Here is a 23,228-nt window from a genome sequence, read left to right on the forward strand (position 1 = left end):
CTTGTCCGCAAATATGTTTGGTCTCTGTTAACTCAACAAATGAATGATTCCTTCCAAAAGATTTAATTCCACCATGTTTAATGATCATCATGAAGAAGACTTAATTTGTTTTTCAACTTTGTAGTTGTTAAGGCAATAAACACATTATGTGGTTTTCCTTTCAAGTTTTAATCAAAAAAGGTTACTCATCCAGTAGGAAGTTTTGGTATATATGCATGTGTGTGTATATATATATATATATATATATATATATATATATATATATATATATATATATATATATATATATATACATACAGTCTCTCTAAGGTACATAAAGAAAACTATCCAATGAGACCTATAGTAGACAGCATTGACTCACCCACCTACAGGTTATCGAAATATCTGGTGTCATTGTTAAAAGCTTATGCAGGAAAATCTTCTTCTTATATTAAAAACTCAACAGATTTTGTCTCTAAAATCAAGGACTTAAAACTCAAATCTTCTGACATCATGGTGAGCTTTGAAGTGGTAGCACTCTTTACCAACATTCCGACACAAGAAGTTCTCCATATTTTAAAGAACAAGATTTCAAATAAAATGTTCTCTCTACTATCTTACTGTGAACTCTGGCTATTTTGAATTCGAAGGTAAACGTTATAAACAGGTCAGAGGATTAGTTATGGGAAGCCCCCCTCTCTCCTATATTAGTCAACATTTTTTTCGAGGATTTTGAACAAAAGGCAATCTCCTCTTTTAGTTTAAAAACCAAGAATTTGGCTTAGATATGTGGATGATATATTCCTCATATGGGAGCATGGTATTGAGAATCTTCACAGGTTTCTCAACCACTTAAACAACCTCCATCAGGATATCAAATTGACAATGGAGATTGAAGAAAATAGTTCCCTCTGTTTTCTAGATGTTAAACTCACCAAGACGCCTGAATCAATAAAAGTCTCTATATTTAGAAAGCCAACACACACACGGACAGATATTTGCATGCGTCCTCACATCACCATCCAGCGCAAAAGTTGGGTATTATATCAACTCGTGAATCGTGCAAGATCTGTACTGTCAGATGAAGAAGAACTAAAAAAAGAACTACAACACCTTAAATGGAACTTTAAAAGCAATGGCTACTCTTTAAAAAGTATCAACAAACAATTATCCCACCGGCAACGTAGCAACATAGAGACACAGGACGACTCCAAAGGTTATATCTCCTTGCTATATATCAGCACACTATCCAAAAAACTGAGTAGAATCTTAAAGAAATTTAACATACAAACATGCTTCTCGACTCTTCCAAAAATAAGATCAAGTTTCAGCAACTACAAACATTCTCACAACCGTCTACAATTCCCAGGTGTATACAAAGTCACATGTGAGTGCAGAAAACCTTACTATGGCCAAATGGAGAAATTATCCTCCTATGTCTCGAGAAACACTAGAGAGACATTGCTTACAAGAGAACCAGAGCTACTGCCCTATCAGGCCTGTTTTCAATAAACACGGACAACTAAAGCCGCCGACATGAAGTAAATTGGACAGTAACTTCAAACCTACACATTTGCCATAATGAGGTAGAACGCCGCATTGTCGAGTCAAAAGAAATCACCTTGGACCCTCTTCATATGAACAATAATCTCAGCTATAAATTGCCTGACTCTTTCAGCTCTACTATCAGATACTGGAGATCGTGTGGTTCCACACACGCACAAGTGTACTACAATAGAACTTTAACATGGACTATAGCTCAAGTTCATAATAATTTATAGTCGAATATTATGGCTTTATAATTGTATAGCTTTAGAGTTCTCAATGTTTTTTTCAGTGTCTTTTAATAGCTTTCGATGTTCTTAACGCCTGATGAAGTCAATACCAACAAAACGTTGCGTTTTCAAGATAAATCTCAATTTGTTATAATTCTCGGATTTTTAGTCAGTTTATATTAAAATGAACATATCTCACCTCCGAGTTAATAGTAGTAGTCATATATATACACACACACACACACACACACACACACACACACACACACACACACACACACATACAGGGTGTCCCAAAATTCACGCAAGATTTAAATTTATCGCCATTTGTGCGGTAAAGTGTTGCCAACGAGAAAAAAAAGACAGCTGACAGTTCAGGGTTATTAAAAATGGAGTGCTACACGAAAGAACAACGTATTTTCATTGTTGAGCAATATTTTAAAAATAATGAAGGTTTGGCAGCTACAGTTCACAATTTTTGTACAAAATATGGTCGGAATAGTGATTTAACTTCATCAACTGTGAAAAGATTAATTAAAAAATTCAAGGAAACTGGATCAATTAGTGATCTTATACACTCTGGCCATCCTTCAATAAGTCGTTCAACAGAAAACATCGAAGCAGTTCGTGAGAGTGTTGCTGAGAGTCCAGGAACATCAATTCGGCACCATAGTCTTGAATTGGGCATTTCGAGAAGCTCTCTACAGCGTATTCGCATATTTGCATCTTTATGCTTACAAAGTTCAATTGACTCAAGAACTGAAGCCTACTGACCACACACAGCGAAAGAGTTCATTGAATGGATTATGGAACAACAACAAGTGGATGCTTATTTTTCGAACAAAATCATCTTCAGCGATAAGGTTCATTTTCATCTTGATGGCTTCGTTAATCGACAAAATTGTCACATTTGGGGTTCAGAAAATCCACGAGTGATTGTTGAGAAACCAATGCATCCACAACATGTCATTGTTTGGTGCGTATTTTGGGCTGGAGGCATCATCAGTCCATTCTTCTTCGAAAATGCGGCTGGTAAGGCAATAACAGTTAATGGTGCTCGCTATCGCGACATGATAATCCAGTTTTTTGTGCCTAAATTGCAAGATATGGATGTGGACGATATGTGGTTTCAACAAGACGGTGCACATGCCATACAGCCCGAGAAACGATTCAATTACTGCATGAGTCATTTCCTGGTTGTGTAATTTCCCATTTTGGTGATCAGAATTGGCCGCCCAGATAATGTGACTTAACGCCGTTGGACTTTTTTCTTTGGGGTTTTTTGAAGTCTAAGGTATATGCCAACAAGCCCACGACCACCTATGCCTTGAAGGAGGAAATTGAGCGCTGTATCAACGAAATTCAGCCACATTTATGCAAAACGTCATGGAAAATTTCGACAAAAGAGCGCGCATGCGTCAGCAAAGCCATGGAGGCCATTTACCCGATATGCTATTCCATGCATAACCCTATACTGTATATTTTATGAATCAATCAGAAATTACAATTTTTAATTAAAAACCTGTGTTTTCTATCAAAATTACTTCTTGCATGAATTTTGGGACACCCTGTGTGTGTGTGTGTGTGTGTGTGTGTGTGTGTGTGTGTGTGTGTGTGTGTGTGTGTGTGTGTGTGTGTGTGTGTGTGTGTGTGTGTGTGTGTATAAAACAGATAATCAATGTTCCTTCCTGGTATTTAATTTTCCTTCTTCAGGTATCTTTTGCAACTCCCTCTTCTCTCTTTTTTTTTTTATCTACATGTTCTTGTTCTTTTTTTTTTTTTTTTTTCACTCCACTCATATTTTCTTTTTCTCATATCTATCACCTGTTCTACACATCTTACAGTTCTCACAGTATACTTTGTATTTCCCATCATCATTAATGCACTAATGATGGCACAGCAGCTGAATATTGCAAACAGTAAAGTTAAGTATGATCATGGTGGACTCAGAGCATTTGTGAGCAGCATAATCAATGCAAAGTTTCCTTTTTGCCTAATTTATATAGTTGGCAGAAAAATGTCTTTAGGTATTTTAGTTCCAGTGATACAAGAAAGTATGTGTATTTCACTTATTCTTCTTTTTGCTTCCAAATGAAATGCTGCTTTCCATCAGTAACTTCAACACAAAGAGTGGTTAGACTAAGTGACTTTGCTCGTCTTCTATCATTTGTGAGAAGGAATTTGAATATCATTTAAACAAACAAGCTAAAATCTTATCTTATTGGCCTATTATGGGCAAACAGGAAGATCAGTGAACATCTGCCTGGAAGAACATGAAAGATACATTCGCTACTATTACTATGGCAAGTCGGGACTGGCAGACCACTCTTTGGACACTCCTTCACACAGGATTAGATGGAGGAAAATGAATGTGCTATTTAGGAGTCGTTATAGATCTGAAAGATAATTTTTTGAATCAGCAATGGCTTTGAAGAATTCTCCTAACCTTAACAAATATGGTTGCATTAATTTGCCAAAAATTTGGGAGATGGTTATCCTAAGAAAAACTCCTGGATAACTGCTTTTTTTTTTTTTTTTTTTTTTTTTTTTTTTGTTAGAGGGCCAAAAATAGGACTTTAGATCTTTTGTCTTTTGCAATTATATTGTTTCACTCACTCACTGTCGCACTTACATGTGTGTTGTGCTCTGATGATGCTAAGTTGAAAATCAGCGAAATATAAGCGTTAATAAAACATCTTTGTTGATAAAACTGATAAATTAATAAGAAGGAAACTGGAAATGCATACACTTCATATGAAACATATTTTTCAATGCTTCTCTCAAAGAATCTTGGGATTATGCATGCTGCAGCAAGTTGCATGATATTGTACTCTCTTGGTTAGACAGATCAATAATAACTTTTAATGAGAATCTGTTATTATCTGATGTTTTTGTATAACTATTTTGTTGCATGTTTATTTCAAGAAAAGAAACTGGATTACTGAACAATGATTTAAATTGTATTTTTGATTATACTGATATATAAAAATATAAAAATGATAACATTTTTATGTCATCATCATCAATTTCCTGATATGTATCCTAAAGGGGTGTTCAGGTTTATTATGACAGTGCTATATGATTAATTTTACATTATATTAATCTCCTATCTACGATTTTCCTGCAAATCAGTCTATTACTTGTGGGCACTCTAATATTGTCATATCTAACATTTCATGATTGTAAGGCACTTCTCATTGAATCAATTCACCTAGATCTTGGTCTTTTTCCTGCCATCTTGGCATCAAACATCTGTTTTACTAACCTCTTCTCATCCATTCCATTTATCACCTTATCACCTTATCACCATTAGTGACCATATCACCTTATATTAGGCTCTGTTGACACATTCTTGAATGCTAATAATGTCAAGTTTCTTTCTAATATTTTCATTTTTAATATGATTCTTCCATTGATGTCATTGGTTCCCTGCATTAATTTTTCTCAGAACCCTCATATCTGTGGTCTCTAGTCTTATCAAGTGCTTTTTTTATAACCGAACTTTCAGATCCACAACTGAAAACTGGTTTGAACACCATCTTGTAATTTTCTAACTTGGTGTTTTGGCTAATTTCTCTCTTATTCCATTTATAATAACAGATGTAACAAATTTCATGCCAAATTTGTTACATCTGTTATTTAATTTAGTTAGACTCCTGGAGACATGCTGGATTTGTTTAGGAACACAACATCATTATGTTCACTGCCTCAGTGAACAAAAAAACATATCTGGCACTATTGCTATGGCAAGTACCCCTGCACACAGGATCGATTGGAAAAAAACAAAAGTGCTGCACAGAAGCTTTTACAAGTCAGAGAGGTTGTTCCTAGAATCAACAGAAGCCTTGAAATGTACTTCAAACCTCAACAAGTATGGCTGTATAAATTTGCCAAAGATTAGGGAGACAGTCATTTTAAGACCAAATTAATACCTGCCTTCTCTCTCTGTGTTTTTTTTTTTTTTTCCCCAATATAGAGGCTTAATTAGGAATTCAGTCTATGTGTTGCACGTTACAATTGCTCAAACTAGTCACATTGTTATACCAGATTGTGGTTATCTCACATACTGTGACAAACTGTTTTTGTGCTCTTAAAATGCTGGATAGAATACCAGTGAAATATCAGCAATAAGTTAATAAATAGTTATTTTCTTATCAGTCTGTGTTCTCATCTATACCATTAAAATTAAGCAACATGTATGATGAATTAGCCTTCCCACATGTTTGAGATATCTGGGATATCCTGAACTTCAGTTTTCATGTCACCTTTATCATCTTTGATTTCTTTTTACAGTACTCATTCCTCCATTTCTAAGCTTCCTCAATATTCTCCAGAACATTTTGCCATCTTCCTGATATTTATTTTTCATACTCTTACCAAAGTATTCTCATGACTTTTGTTTAACTACTTTTATATATAGCTTAGCTCTCTGTTACATTATTCTCTTCATTATTTTAGGACATCTGCCAACTTTTTTTTTTTGGTATGCTTTCTTCTTTTCCAGAACTGCTTTTTTAACTTCTTGTCCACCATGATGTTTTTATTTTTCTATCCTTGCAGACTTCACCACATACCTCCTTACTGAATCAGTCAGTGTCTTGGTTCTTGTCTTTAATCTGTTTCATTATTTCTGCAATAATTTTTTGTATAGTTGAGTCTACAGTTTACCTGTAAAAGCTACTCAACTTTAATTATTTTTAATACTTCCTTACTTACTGTTCTTTTCAGTGTGATATCCATTTTTATCCTGCTTAGTACTAAGTAATAGTCACTTCCAATTTCCGATCCTCTGTACACTCTTGTATCCTGAATCAACAATGACATAGTCAATGAGGCTTTTCTCATTTTTTCTTTTTCCTCTCCACATGAAGTTGTGCACATCTTTGTGTTGAAACAGCATTAGTAATAACTAGTCCATTTCCTGAGCAGAAGTCCAGTAAATACTTATCATTATTATTAGCTTTGCCCTTTTTTTCCAGATTTTCTCAAAATGTTCCTATGCATTTTGGGATTAATGTTTTACTCTACTAAGCTACGGTTTGCCAGTTAGGTGACTACACAGATCAATAATAACTTTTAAGTGAGAATTCTGTTATCTGATATTTTTGAAAACTCTATTGTTACAAGTTTATTTCCTGAAAAGAAACTATATTACTGACCAGTGATTTAAATTATATCTTTCGTTATCTATATTTAATTACTCATATAGGTAACACTTTTATATGTACAGTTAAAAATTTAAACTGTCATTTATTGAAATAAAAAATATTTGATAAATCATAATAAACAATAATAATAATTTTTTTTTCTGGTCTTTGTAATAATGTAATATATACTATTATAGTGAATAGGTGCATGAAATTTTGGTTTTGTGTGCAATTTCCATATTGTCATTTTTATTTCCTAAATTTCTTTTTCCTTCTTCATTGCTTGAGGTATCTGCCAAAAGTTAGCAAACTGTCAGCACCTGAGGCAATTTCTCTTACAGAGAGGATTGCATAAGGTAAAAATTTGACTTTGTATTAATAAAAATATTTATTATGCATGAATTTTTTTCTTCATATCTGAACAGTTTTTGAAAATGTTTGACTGGAAGAAAATGCATAATAATAAAATTAGGGCAAATTAAATGCTTTTCATTTACACACTTCTCTGAGTAATGAAAACAAAACATGATCACTATGTGTTACGAAGCAAAATGTTTCTTGTAAATGTTTCAGAACTTCGTCATTTCTCATTTGAGTAAGTTATTAACTATGATAGACATATTTTCAAACGCCAATGGATTAAGTAATTTTTCTACAGAAAAGGCATTTCATCTCTCATTACACTGTAAAGGCTAATGTCTTATCACATTCGTCTCAAGCTGTAACAGCTTTGCATTACATTCCCTGCTAAAAATTTATAATCTACTAACTTCTTAGTTGTTTATTTCTATATATCATGCTTGTGAATACTGACCATTGTATTATTATATAAATTAATCATCATCATCAAATTCCTGCCATGTACCCTCAAGGGGTGTACAGGATATGATAGTACTACATGAAAAAAAATTACATCATTACTAACTTCCTATCTACAATTTTCCTCCAAATCAGTCTGTTACTTGTGAAGACTCCAACATTATCAGATCTTATGTTTCTATTGTCTAAGGCACTTTGTACCATATCAATCCACCTATATCTTGGTCTTCCTCTGGGTCGTTTTCCTGCCAACCTGGCCGAGAACACTTGTTTTGCTAATCTTTCTTCACCCATTCTGTTTTAAGTGACCATACCACCTGAGATTAGCTCGGCTAACGATTTTAGGATGCTAACAATGTCAAGTTCTTTCCTAATATCCTCGTTTTTAATATGATATTGCCATTGATGCCATCTGTTCACGCCTCTAATCTTTCTCAGGACTCTCATATCTACGGTCTCTAGTCTTTGGTCAAGTGTTTTACTTCTGACCCAGCTCTCAGATCCATAAGTTAAAACTGGTTTGAACACTGTCTTGTATACAGCTAATTTAGTGTTCTGACTAATTTCTCTTTTATTCCATATGAATTTATTCAATTGACTTCCCACCATACCAGCTTTGTTGATTCTGTTGTTTATTTCTATATTGAATTTACCATCTTCACTAAAAATCGTGCTTAAGTAGCTGAAATGTTTTACTTGTTCCACAGGTTCTCCATTCACAACACAGTTGACATTTTCAATGATTCTGCCTATTTTCATTGTCTTTGTCTTTTTATTGCTGACCTTCATACCATATCTATTACAACAGCTATTCAATTTAGTCAGAGAATCTTGCAGACTTGTAGTGGATTTATTCAGAAGTATAACACCATCTGCATAAAGCAGAGAGCTGATTAACATCTCCAATTTTGATATCATGTTTAATACCACTTTCCTTCATAATGTGATCCTTATAGATAATGAATAACAGAGGGGATAATGTACTTCCTTCAATTCTAACTGCTGACTTACAACTCAAATAGACTAAGTATTGCTTGATATAATGACCCATTGACACCATATAATTGCAGCATATTGAATAGCTTCTCTCTTGGCAACTTGTCATATGCCTTTTCCAAATCGACAAAACTTAAATACAGATTTTTGTTATATTCCCATGCTTTATCGACTATTTGTCGTAAAGTGAAGATCTGATCCTGACAGCCTCTATTTGGCCTGAATCCAGCTTGTTCTTCACCAAAATTTTCTTCCACAATTCTTCTCAACCGTTTCTCAAGTATACTTGCATAGATCTTGCCAGGAACACTCAGTAGGAAAATACCTCTGTAATTCTCACATTCAGTTGTATTTCCCTTTTTATATATGGGTACTATGAGAGCTCTACTCCAATCATCGGGAATTCGTCCCTCTGTCCAGGCTTTCTGAACTATGCAGTGCAGCCGCTGTAAGACTCTTATACCACCATACTTCAGCATTTCTGGTCAAATAGCATCTACTCCTGCTGCCTTTCCACATTTCAAGCCTTTGATTTTTCTATTTCAAGTATGGATATGTATTCCTGACTGCATTCCTGGTCAGTGTTTTTTACCACTGTGCTGTCATCACTGCTTGTTTCATTTAGCAGTTTTTCAAAGTAATTACTCCATACTTCAAGGATATCTTTTTCTCCCGTTTTCATGTCACCTTTATTATCTGTAACTCCTTTTACAGCACTCTTTTCTCCATTCCTAAGCTTCTTCAACAACCTCCAGAAGATTTTGCCACCTTCTTGATATTTATTTTCTATATTCTTGCCAAAGTCCTCCCATGACTCTTGTTTAGCTAGTTTTACACAGCGTTTGGCGTTCTTGCATTTGTCTCTATATTCTCTAAGAGCACAAGCTGACTTATTTGACAGGAACTTTGATATGCTTTCTTCTTTTCCTTCACTGCCTCTTTAACTTCCTGTGTCCACCAGGGAGTTCTGATTTTTTTTATCTTTGCAGACAACCTCACCACATGCCTCTCTGGCAGAATCGATCAATGTTTTCTTCAGAGTTTGCCACTGAATCTCCAAGGTTTGATTCCTGTTCTCAAACTCTTTCATTTTTTCTTCAATAATCTTTGTGTATTTTAGTCTACAGTTCACATCTGAGAGCTGCTCAACTTTTATTCGCTTTACAACTTTCTTACATGTCATTCTTTTCAATATGAAATTCAATTTTATCCTGCTCAAGACTAAATAGTCATCACTTCCAAATTTCAAATCCTCTGTACACTCTGGTGTCCTGCACCAATGAGAAAACATCACTATCAACAATAACATAGTCCATGGGATTTTTCGTATTCCTTGCCTCTTCTCTCCATGTCAATTTGTGCACATTTTTATGTTGGAACATGATGTTAGTAATAACCAATCCATGTCTTGAGCAGAAATCCAACAGGTATTTGCCATAATTATTAGCTTTGCTCTTTTCTCTAAATTTTCCCAAAATATTTTTGTATGTCTCACAATCATTTCCTACTCTGCTATTTAGATCCCCAACAAGGACCAACTTTTCCTTTTTCATTGAGTCAGTTGCTTTCTCTCAAGTCTCAAAAAATTCCTCCACTTTTACTGTAGTAGAACCTTCTGTGGGACCATAGGCACAAATAAGTCTCATTGTCCAGTTCCCCATTCTGATATTTGCCCACATCACTCTACTTGAGACTGACTGCCATTCAAGAAGATTAGCCTCGTATTTAGTGTTGAATACTATGGCTACTCCTTGTTTTCCTTGATTTTCATTGCCTGAATATAACATTTTGTATTTATTGCTCAGAAAGATCTCACCAGTTTTTATCTTTTTTGTTTCAGTTACCCCTATTATGTCGATCTGGTACTTATCTAATTCCTCATCTAGCTCCATTTCTTTGCTATTCAGGCTTCTTACATTGATAGTACCGATCTTTAACTCTGGTGATTTTGAGTTGAGGTTTGTTTTCAGATTTGTTCCAGTAGCTGACTTTTCGCTGTTCACCCTGGTTCCCTGGCGAAAACAACGGGGGTGTTATTTAACCAGACGATGCCCCAGCCGGCATGAATTTTTGTCATGTTGTACCATAATTTTTTATTTTGGTTTAACCAATAAGAATACAATTTGGTCGGCTAAATCCCAAATTGCCAGCCCATCCTCGTTCATTCAGTATCCAAGTAGATACCCAACATTGTGCACCACGAGAAGGTAAGGATTGGACATTAGGTCAGAAGCACTGGTCGGTTCTCCGCATTCCTTTAACGGCTGTGTGGAGGTCTCCTCTCAGTTATACAGCTTTGACCCTTAAGCACCCCTATATATATAAATTAAGTGGATATTAAATCCAATATCATTTCAAAGCCAAATATAGAAACTATAAAAGTCTCATGCAAAAATTGACCAGAGAGTTTGTAGGAATACAATGCCACCATACTACGAATTGCCCTAGCCGAACCTAATAGGAAAAGCACGAATGCTAAAAGTGTTTATATATTGCCTTCTGTTGGTCCATATTTAGGGATATGTCACTGCAGTAATTTCTGGTTACAGTAATTTTCTTGATGTAAAAATTAAACTAAGAACTGTAAACATCATTAGATATTATACCTCATGTGGGATCATGATCTCTTTTATTGTATGGGTGTCTACAGATTCCATTATGTGCATAATAACTGGATACAGTGTGTAATCATAAATTCCAGCCTTGGTGGTCAAATAGATTGCATCTGCTTTGCATCCAATAATATATAGGTTTGAATCTCACTGTGGAATGGATGTTTGTGATAATCTTTAGATGGTAGTTGATTTCCATTACCCAATATGTGATTATCACCGCCTACCTTTCTGGAGGTGTTAAATAACTTGGAGTACCGTGTTTGGTCTTGACGCCAGATTTAGTAGGTTAGATAATCTAATCTAACCTACTACAGCACTAATGTTATATAGCTTTTGAACCTTCTTTGGATGAAGAGTTATAAAAATAAATAAATCAATGAACATTCAAAAATTTTATCTGAATATCACAAAGTAGTGTTGGGGGCAGGTCAACATGTAAACATATTCAGTTCAGCAATCACATTTAAACGAGAATTTCTGTTTACAATAAAACTTGTGCTAAAATTTTGCAGAAAAATGTTTTCACCTTCCCATGTTATAAGAAAATTTATAATTAAATCGAGGATACAGTGACTTTACTAATTTCCTTTTTCATGAAACATTTAGAACAATGATTGTTTTGACACTAGGTGAATAATCATCATTCACATAATTATTTTATACCAAGTAGGCAAACAATTTGCCTTCGAAACTTTAAGTTTTAAAAGTGAATCAGAGCTTATGAAATTGTAATATTTTATGGCATAAATGGTCAAGGTATTATTACATGAATTAAAAGATTGACTTTGTTCAGAGCTCATATATTCACCTTTAATTAGTACTTTTTCATTAAAGGCTTCATTATCCTGCCAACTGTTTTTCAAACTATTAGTTCTTATCAGGCATGGCAGGATCTAGAATGCCTGGTAATTCATTTTTTATAAGTTATGGATTTTTCATAAATGAACTCATTGATGTCTCAATGATAACGCCTAAGAAAAGATTCTTAGGCATATAATTATATCTTTCTTCTTTCTTCTGAATCATTTATGTCTGATGCTTGTATAATTTTTTATTGTTTAGAATCTGAGTTTGCTGAGCAGGTAACTCTTCGATCTTCAGTAAGTCATTACTGAGACTCAAAGGTGCATGGTGGTGATGAGTAATGGTGCATCCCTCTGAAATCACCTAATATCACCTGTAATATTATTCATTTAATGAAATTTTAAGAGCATAGCCCACTTTCAGGTGATTCTAGAGCGATGCACCATTGGTAATGTCCATTCCAACCACTGGAGTGAGTGTAATAATTTTTAACACAAATCGAAGCCTTATATGTTATTTTCTACACAGATTATTTAGGAAGGAAGTGCTGTTATCAAGACTCTACTTCATAAAGCCAAATCAGTATTTTCTTCTGAGTTCCTATAAGCTGTAACAAACTGTTCCTGTAATAAGTACAACATATAAACTACGAACATATTATAGAATGCCTAATGATAATTATATATGACATTCTTCATTTCCTGTTATCTAAAATAAGTGTTTAAAATATATATCATTTAATATATATTATATAATTAATAGAATCCATCAGGTGCTTGTTGGATGGTAGGATTGTGTTTGAAGAGCTCCAAAAGATAAGTTATTTAGTTTTTAAAAAAATAGCGTTATCAGTTAAAAAATTGTGCTGGAATTAGAGTGTATTGCAGAGTTAATTAGTTTAGCTTAAAAATTTTGTTTTAAATAGTGCTAATTTAGTCGTTTGATAAGATACAGTAAGATACGTAACATAGCACATGGCACCAATGCGAAGTAGAGCGATGGCTTCCAAGTTGTCATCACTGTTTAAAGAATTTAATCAGAGGGAGTTCATCTCTAGTGCAATGTCTGCGGAATGTATGCATTGCTGAGAGTGGCTGGAATTTGGTTGGAGAACGATAGTGTTTGGAAAGTGTCATGAAAGCAAGGATCAAAAGTGTGTCTCAGGTCGTGAGATTGACATACTGGATGAAAGTCAGGATACTATTGAAAATTGTGATGTAACACGAGATAGCATTGAGAGTGAGATTAAATGTGACATGGTTGAAAGTGAGAGTAAAAGTGTAGAACAAGAGAATAGTTTGACTGATATAAAAAATGAAAAGTTAACTGCAATGAGGGAGATAGCTCAGTTGCACAGAGTGATACATAGGGTGAAGCGGCAGCTGGAGCGATTGCAAAAATGTCTACCGAGTGGATCAGCTAATAACAAAAAGAAGCAAGTGTGAGAAAAGAAAAATGAGGACATGATCAGGAGAGAAATAAAAATTACGGAGCGAGTGTTATATGTGATTCAATCTTAAAAGGTGTGATCAATGAGAGTTTGACAAAATCATGCTTTCCTGGTGTGAAAATTAATGATGTAAGTAAGGCTATTAGAGCACAAATGCGTAGGGTGAAAGAAATGATTATAGTGGCTAGAACGAATAATTTAAAAGGAGAAAGGTATGGTATGAGAGAGGTGTTAGATCCTAAATGAAGGAATCTTGGAAAGAAATCATTCATTTAGAACCTAACATATAAAACTTGCTGGCAAAGAGAAATACCTGCACATCAGTTGTAATTAAAAGTGAACCTTCTTCACTTTATGTAAAATTTGTATTCTTTATTTTAAGTACCTTATATGTAAGCTGTGGTGATTATATTAAGATTTCATTTTAAACTATGACTAAAAAGAGAGATAATCTGATTTAAATTTAAGCCTCACTTAAGCTATGTAAAATTTACTGCAAGTCATCTAAAAAGTTGCTAAGTAATAATTCCTGGAAGGCATAAAGCTACACATGTACAGCGTAACGCTAGCGGCTATAGCCTACTTGGAAAATTACGTTGCCATGTATTCTGTGAATCTAGGTATAACAGCGTCATAAAGGTGAAGGATGAACCCAAAGGGGTGAAAAGATAAGGGCTGTGTGCACAAAGGGGACTGAGAAAAGAGGGCGCTCTATAGAAGAATATAAGGGGGTTTAGCCCGTATTGGAACTCTCTCTCTGGTCGTAACATTTTCCTGTTTTGGTGGTTTGGAAGTTAGTGGGCAGTTTCGCATAAAGGGGGTGAAGTCTGTGATAAGATGTCGGACTGTGAGCATTCTTAAAATGAAGTAGGATTCTATGCAAAGCTGAAGGTAAAATTTCCAGTAATAGCAGAATCAAGCCATCGCTGAAAAGTCCCCATCAAAATGTTCCTAAAATGCAGAGATTGAGTCCGTTTTCGGCAGAAATAATGAAGATAGCATAACCCCTACGTTGGCGTATGGACAGCCAATAGATGAGAAGTTTCCAGACGCACACGTGGTGCAGAATGACATGGAAAAAGCTCGGTAAGGTGCAATTACTCTAATTTTGTGTGAAAGTTTATTAGAAGAGAGAAGATTGTTTATGAATGTGAAATTAAGAACTGTATTCTAAAGAACTCTGTGGACAGTCTCAAATTAGAAAGTTAACCTCCTTTGAGAGTAACTTTCTAATTTTTCTAACTTTCTTTAAGAGATCTTTTGTAATTTTGTATGTGATAGGATTAACTTGATGTGATAAGAATAGTAGAATTTAGTATCTCAGTAACATTAGAATGTTTGTTAGTTTTCTCTTATGAGTAATATTACTGAAAGGAATTTAGCTTAACTTCATATCATTTGATATCTATCCCAATGTGCAGTTACTGTTGAAAGTTTATTTTTCACTTGGTTAGAGTATAATAAATTTAGTTTAATCCTTTATCCAAGCGTGAGCAAACAAAGTTTGCTCACACTTGGATAAAGGATTAAACTTTATTCAAAAGTTTGCTCACACCAATTGGCAATTCCTATAGGTGGAGATGACCTGCTAATGCTTCTGCCTGATATCTCCACTTGGGCCTGGCTCCCACTGAAGAGACCTCAATAAAGGTCGAAACTAGTCTGGGTAGTGGCCCTTCCCTTAATGCATAACATTAGACATATCCACAAGGAGATGTGTTATGCATTATAGGAGATACTGAGATAGGAGTGTAGGTAGCTTGCTCCACCTTTGCAACGAGTTGCCCTGGTGTTGTACCACCTTAACCCAGTCCTGAAGATACTTTCAGGCGCAAACTTTGTTTGCTCACACTTGGATAAAGGATTAAACTAAATTTATTATGTACAGTTACTGTGTTTAGCATGCCTTATAAGATTTGATTAGTTTAGAATGTGTTAATCTCTTAGTTAGAGTTTTATTTAGTATTGAGCATAATTTAGTGTATGAATTTTGTATTGTGTTTTAGATATTCCAATAAACATGTCATATTTACCTGAACCTGAGTCATGCCTGATTACGATTCCAACTTACCACTTATAGAAATAGAACCTATTTTGGCGGGAAGGATTTAGAAAGAAAGTATAATTATAGATTTAGGTCATGACTGCAATAATCTGAATCTATACGGAAGTTTAAATAAGATATTGTGTAAGAAAGCTAAGAATCTAGTATTGTCTCCCTTAGTAAGGATCTTTTCTACTATAGGATACTGGCTGGCGCAGCAAAATAAAAATTCGCCAGTATCCGAAGAGGAAACAATCCTAGATATAAGAATAAGATTAAAGTAAGAGAAGAAAGAATAAATAACAAAAGGTAAAATATATAACAATAGAGCAGCCAGTAGGATTTTGATTGAATAAGGTTTTAGGTAAGAAAGGATAGACTTAAGTAAAAAACTAATTAAGCATTAATCATATAGAAACAACATTTTAACAGAGGACTTGAAAGAATTACTGGAAGTAGCAAAAGAAAAGAGTGAGAGAGTTAAGATAGTCGAGTCTGTTGCTGCAGTATGACAGAGTAGAGTTGAGAAGGAGGGCCATAACAGCAAATGACTCTATGTGTAGGTTATACAGGAGGAGTGGTGTGGAGCGAGGCTGAAGCAGAACAAGAAACTATGAAAGCGAATGGACACTTGTACAAGCAGTCATGTCTGCTATAAGGTCTGCGCTAGGGCAACTCATAAATGCCAGCAAGCTCTCTAGTCAAATTTCATACGAAACTTTTATAGTTTCTGCATTCGGCTTTGAAAGGATGTCGGATTTAATATCCACTTGATTTGTATAATTTTGCATCGCCGAAATGAATCCTTTTGGCTCTTTATTTTAGTAAATACTCACACCAAACAAGCGTTCACTTACGAAAAATACATCTCTCTGACACTTCGAGTTTCTTGGTACTGAATGAGAGTTTTTCTCTCTTAAGGTTTCTGCCTGGTCTCTGAGGAGACCCAACCAGTTCCAAACAGCTGTCAGGCCAGTGAAACCTTATCAAAATGGACCAATAGAAGGCAAATATGTGGACGATTGGGCAAGCGATCATATCTCCTATAAGGTCCACACTAGGGCAACTCGTAAATGCTGGTGAGTGTATTCCCATAAGCTCTCTGGTCAAATTTTGTACGAAACTTTCATAGTTTCTGCATTCGACTTTGAAATAATGCTGTAAATGTTATTGTTAAGCGGCTGGTATATTGTTATTTATTCAGGACTTAAATTGTGAAACTCATCATGGGTGGTCTGCTTTAAACAACACAAAATCTGCCATGCTATTCTTAAAACTCATTTAATGTGTACACTTTCACTTTTTTCTTTCAGGCAGTGCATTCCATGCTACTACTAGTTTCCCTGTAAAAAAAGCAAGTTTTTGTTTTCTTGCTCACCACTCCATTGCCCCACTTCTAAGACCATATAAAATTGAGTATTAGGTGGTTTTATTGCACTGAATGGGTGAACAAATAAATTTACAATCTTATTTTTAACTATTTTATGAGATATAAGACATTTCAATTTTCTGTTGGATAACATTATTTCTCATTCATCATGTGGAGTGAGTGAATTTTGTACCGTCTTTTTTTTATTTTTATTTTTTATTTTTATTTTTTTTTTTTTACATCTACAGATGTATGTTCTGTCATTATTTCTCTTGAGGGGCTGTGTGCCTTGCATAATGTATATCAAATGCACAATATATATATATATATATATATACACATATATCCTCTATGTTTAACAGAGGGTGTGAGATGGTTTTGGTGATTGTGGTATAGCAGACACTTTGTTTAAAAGGCAAAACTTTTATGTTGTTTCAAGATTCTGGACTGTATTCTTAGTCATACTTCTCTTTTTTTCATATGAGGAAGATTGAGTGACATAGAAAACTTTATAGTTATGATTTTCATGATGATTACATAGCTGTCTTGGGTTCTTGTTGCAATTTGTTAATAACTGTTTTTTGTATTGCATCTGTTTCTAATTAAGATATCCTTTATGTATACTAACTGTTTTCTTTTTACTTGATGTGTGTATGCTCTATACTTCAGGACAGAGATGGTGATACTATGTTTCTGTGCTGGGTAGTGGTTCAAATTGCATATATATGTATCTTTTGTGTTTTTATTTCTCTAGCCAGAATCAACTAAAATATAAAGTAAAAAGAAAGAAAAATAATAAAAAAAAGTAACCTCATGAAATAATGAACTAATACCCAGCACAGAAATATAACATGGAAGTGTTTGTTATACTTTGTTTCTAGTGGAAAAAAGATCTGGCTATTCCTTGAGAAAGAGTGCATCTTTGACTAAAAAGTTATTTTTCCCCTAAGATTATTTACTTATTGATATTGTGCATTGTTTTAACTATTTCTCATTTCTGATTTCAGGGAAATTTGACTTGACGCTCAAATACCTTTGTATCCTTTCTTGAATTTTAACATGGTGGTCAGCATGTTTTACAGTAAAATTGTGGAGACTATTACTGTGTTGGAGTAATAACTTGAATTTTCTGATGTTTCAACCTTCATATTATGGTCATCAGCTAGAGTATACATACATGCATGCATACATCTGTACACAAAAAAAAAAAATATATATATATATATATTTACATGTGGGGGTGCTTAAGGGTCAAAGCTGTATAACTGAGAGGAGACCTCCACATAGCCTTTAAGGGAATGCAGAGAACCGACCAGGGCTTCTGACCTGAAGTCCAATCCTTACCTTCTTGTAGTGCACCCTGTTGGGTAACCACCTGGATACTGAATGAATGAGGATGGGCTGGCAATTTGGGATTTAGCCGACCAAATTGTATCCTTATTGGCTTAAACCAATATAAAAAATGATGGTACAAAATGACAAAATTTCATGCCGGCTAGGGCATCACCCGGTTAAACAAGGCCCCCCGTTGTTTTCGCCAGGGAACCAGGGCGAACAGCAAAAAGTCAGCTACTAGAACAAATCTGAAAACACACCCCAACTCAACAGAGTTAAAGATCGGTACTATCAACATAAGAAGCCTGAATGGCAAAGAAATGGAGCTAACTGAGAAATTAGATAAGTACTAGATCGACATAATAGGGGTGACTGAAACAAAAAAGACAAAAACTGGTGAGATCTTTCTGAGCAATAAATACAAAATGTTATATTCAGGCAATGAAAATCAAGGAAAACAAGGAGTAGCCATAGTATTCAACACTAAATACGAGGCTAATCTTCTTGAATGGCAGTCAGTCTCAAGTAGAGTGATGTGGGCAAATATCAGAATGGGGAACTGGACAATGAGACTTATTTGTGCCTATGGTCCCACAGAAGGTTCTACTACAGTAAAAGTGGAGGAATTTTTTGAGACTTGAGAGAAAGCAACTGACTCAATGAAAAAGGAAAAGTTGGTCCTTGTTGGAGATCTAAATAGCAGAGTAGGAAATGATTGTGAGACATACAAAAATATTTTGGGAAAATTTAGAGAAAAGAGCAAAGCTAATAATTATGGCAAATACCTGTTGGATTTCTGCTCAAGACATGGATTGGTTATTACTAACATCATGTTCCAACATAAAAATGTGCACAAATTGACATGGAGAGAAGAGGCAAGGAATACGAAAAATCCCATGGACTATGTTATTGTTGATAGTGATGTTTTCTCATTGGTGCAGGACACCAGAGTGTACAGAGGATTTGAAATTTGGAAGTGACGACTATTTAGTCTTGAGCAGGATAAAATTGAATTTCATATTGAAAAGAATGACATGTAAGAAAGTTTTAAAGCGAATAAAAGTTGAGCAGCTCTCATGTGTGAACTGTAGACTAAAATACACAAAGATTATTGAAGAAAAAATGAAAGAATTTGAGAACAAGAACCAAACCTTGGAGATTCAGTGGCACACCTTGAAGAAAAACCCTGATTGATTCAGCCAGAGAGGCATGTGGTGAGGTTGTCTGCAAGGATAGAAAAATCAGACCTCCGTGGTGTACACAGGAAGTTAGAGAGGCAGTGAAGGAAAAGAAGAAAGCATATCAAAGCTTCCTGGCAAATAAGTCAGCTTGTGTTCTTAGAGAATACAGAGACAAAAGTAAGAAAGCTAAACACTGTAAAACTAGCTAAACAAAAGTTATGGGAGTCCTTTGGCAAGAACATAGAAAATAAATATCAAGAAGGTGATAACATATTCTGGTGGTTGTTGAGGAAGCTTAGAAATGGAGGAAAGAGTACTGTAAAATTAGAGATGATAAAGGTGACATGAAATCAGGAGAAAAAGATATCCTTGAAGTATGAGTACTTGCTTCGAAAAATTGCTAAATGAAACGAGCAGTGATAGCACAATGGTAAAAAACTCAACAGGCATACAGTCAGGAATACATATCCATACTTGAAGTAGAAAAAGCCATCAAAGGCTTGAAATGTGGAAAGGCAGCAGGAGTAGATGCTATTTGACCAGAAATGCTGAAGTATGGTGGTATAAAAGTCTTACAGTGGCTGCACTGCATAGTTCAGAAGGCCTGGATAGAGGAACGAATTCCTGATGATTGGAGTAGAGCTCTAATGGTACCCATATATAAAAAGGGAAATAAAACTGAATGTGAGAATTACAGAGGTATTTCGCTACTGGAGTGTTCTAGACAACATTTATGACAGTATACTTGAGAAATGGTTGAGAAGAATTGTGAAAGAAAAGCTTGGTGAAGAACAAGCTGGATTCAGGCCAAATAGAGGTTGTCAGGATCATATTTTCACTTTACGACAAATAGTTGAGAAAACATGGAAATATAAGAAAGATCTGTATTTAAGTTTTGTCGATCCTAGAAAAGGCATATTACAAGGTGCCAAGAGAGAAGATATTCAATACGCTACAGTAATATGGTGTCAATGGGGCATTATATCAAGCAATACTTAGTCTTTATTTGAGTTGCAAGTCAGCAGTTAGAATTGAAGGAAGTACAGGAAGATGGTTTAATGTTAAATCTGGTGTGAGACAAGGATGTACATTATCCCCTTTGTTATTAATTATCTATATTATTATTGTTATTATTCGTGACACCTCCAAGGAGTTCGAAGACTCATCGCGGAAGGACACCTACTATACAACTGTCTTAACCACTATACCGAACCTCTACTACCAATCAACGCCATCTACCGCCCACCACAACTATTATTTTTTGTCTGTAAATTGTGTGTGTTCTGAAGGGCCAGTTTGTCTGTATGCGGGATGAAAAACCCGAGTTTCCAGGAGAAAAAACTCTACTACCTCCGTATGAGATTGGCTAACTCGCCTTTGACTGAAAAATTCCACATAAAGATTCCTCCCATCATGACGAGAATCGAACTTAGGCTTATTCCAATCGAAGGATATGGATCATATTATGAAGGAAAGTGGAATTAAACATGATATCAAAATTGGAGATGTTAATGTCAGCTCTTTGTTTTATACGACGATGTTATACTTCTAAATTAATCCGCTACAGGTCTGCAAGATTCCCTGACTAAATTGAATAGCTGTTGTAATAGATATGGTATGAAGGTCAGCAATAAAAAGACAAAGACAATGAAAATAAGTAGAATCGTTGAAAATGTCAATTGTGTTTTGAACGGAGAACCTGTGGAACAAGTAAAACTTTTCAGCTACTTAGGCACGATTTTTAGTGAAGATGGTAAATTAAATATGAAAATAGACAACAGAATCAACAAAGCTGGTATATAGGAAGTCAATTGAATAAATTCATATGGAATAAAAGAGAAATTAGTCGAAACACTAAGTTAGCTGTATACAAGACAGTGTTCAAACCAGTTTTAACTTATGGATCTGAGAGCTGGGTCAGAAGTAAAACACTTGACCAAAGACTAGAGACTGCAGATATGAGCATCCTGAGAAAGATTAGAGGCGTGACAGATGGCATCAATGGCAATATCAAATTAAAAACAAGGATATTAGGAAATAACTTGACATTGTCAGCATCCAGGAATGCATTAGCCGAGCTAATCTCAGGTGATTTGGTCACTTAAACGAGGAAAGATTAGCAAAACAAATGTTCTCTGCCAGGTTGGCAGGAAAATGACTCAGAGGAAGACTAAGATATAGGTGGATTGATGCAGTACAAAGTGCCTTAGACGATATATAAGATCTGATAATGTTGGAATCTTAATAAAACAGACTGATTTGGAGGAAAATTGTAGATAGGAAGTTAGTAGTGATGTAAATTTTTCATGTAGTACTATCATATCCTGTACACCCCTTGAGGGTACATGATGATGATAATTTGATGGAATTATCATCATCATGTACTCAGGAATTTGATGATGATGATAATTTCATGTAAACTTTGTCAGTGCATGAATAAATATATGACAGTTTGTAAGGCATAAACCAGAATTGGATATAAAGTGTTTGACTAGCTATAGCTAGAATGTATTCTGATAAGTTAACACTAGGATTTATATTTAAATGTTGTGGATCTAGTGCCTTCGAAAGATCCCAAATTCATAAAAATAGTATAACAGTTTGGACTCATTCCATAAGATTTTATGGCTCTCTTGTCAAGGCATCTTGCAAGTCTTATGTATTGAATCCTAACTGTTACACGTGATGACAGAGATGTGCTGCCCTCACTTCTCTAGTATTTGATATCTCTAATATGCTCTTCAGCGCACTGTTCAATAGATTTCTCTGTTTGTCTATAGTATGGAGTCCTGCAGTCACACCATGGTCAGTAAACACCTAGATATTTTAAGGGACTGTGTCAGGTTTTATGGATTGGACTAGTAGAGAACATAATGTCAAAACAGCATTCACTCCTTTCGTCAGGAATAAATACCGTTTTGACAGTTTCTTAACCAGATAAGGAACTTTTTGAGGCACTATTTCAAAATCGTGTCCTTTGGAGAGAACTTATGTTTCTGTGTGAAGTAAGCACAAGGCTGATATTAGCTGACATACTTGATTTCTGACACTTTTCAGACAGCAATGTTACTAATCTTACATTAATCCTAAATACATCCTTGACTGCAAGTTTGATTCAAGGATGTATCTATGATTATTGTAAGAGGTTGTCTGGAGAAGTGTAAAAGTACATTGAGTAGATTAGTGTTTGGGATAAGGGATATCATCTCATGTATCTATATTATGAAAGAAAGTGGCATTAAACCTGATAATAGAACTGGAGATATCAAACTTAGCTCATTGCTTTATGCAGATGATTCCTAAACACATCCAGTGAGTCTTCAGGATTCTCTAAGTAAATTGCATAACAGCTGTAACAAATCTGGCATGAAAATCAGCACTAAAAAGACTAAAACTATAGAAATAGGCAGGAACATGCAAAACTTGAGCTGCATTATTAGTGGAGAGCCTATAGAACAAGTAAAATATTTCAGCTATTTAGGCACAGTTTTTAGTGAAGGTAGTAAGCTAAATCTGGAAATAGACAACAGAATAAGCAAAGCTGGTATGGGGGGTTAGCCAGCTGAATAAATTTATATGGAATAAGAGAGAAATTAGCCCAAACACATTCAAACCAGTTTTAAAAGTCATGGATCTGAGAGTGACATAAAGCACTTGATCAAACACTAAGGACCACAAATATAAGGATTCTGAGAAAAAATTAGAGCAGTGAAC

The 23,228-nt window shown here is 34.9% G+C and overlaps 1 protein-coding gene across 2 annotated transcripts in view; it reads left to right on the forward strand.

The window, feature by feature from the left end:
- Nucleotides 1-23,228, forward strand: part of LOC150105647 (serine/threonine-protein kinase Nek10-like) — a 268,426-nt gene that overhangs the window by 33,048 nt on the left and 212,150 nt on the right. For both annotated transcript variants that reach the window (XM_090394286.1, XM_090394287.1), the window contains exon 7: nt 7,190-7,257. In XM_090394286.1, the coding sequence (XP_090250412.1) occupies nt 7,190-7,257 (68 nt within the window). The remainder of the gene's footprint in view (nt 1-7,189; nt 7,258-23,228) is intronic.

This window comes from Typopeltis vanoorti, chromosome 6, assembly GCF_054136105.1.
Source record: "Typopeltis vanoorti isolate ZY-2024b chromosome 6, IOZ_Tvanoo_1.0, whole genome shotgun sequence".
Taxonomy (NCBI): Eukaryota; Metazoa; Arthropoda; class Arachnida; order Uropygi; family Thelyphonidae; genus Typopeltis; species Typopeltis vanoorti.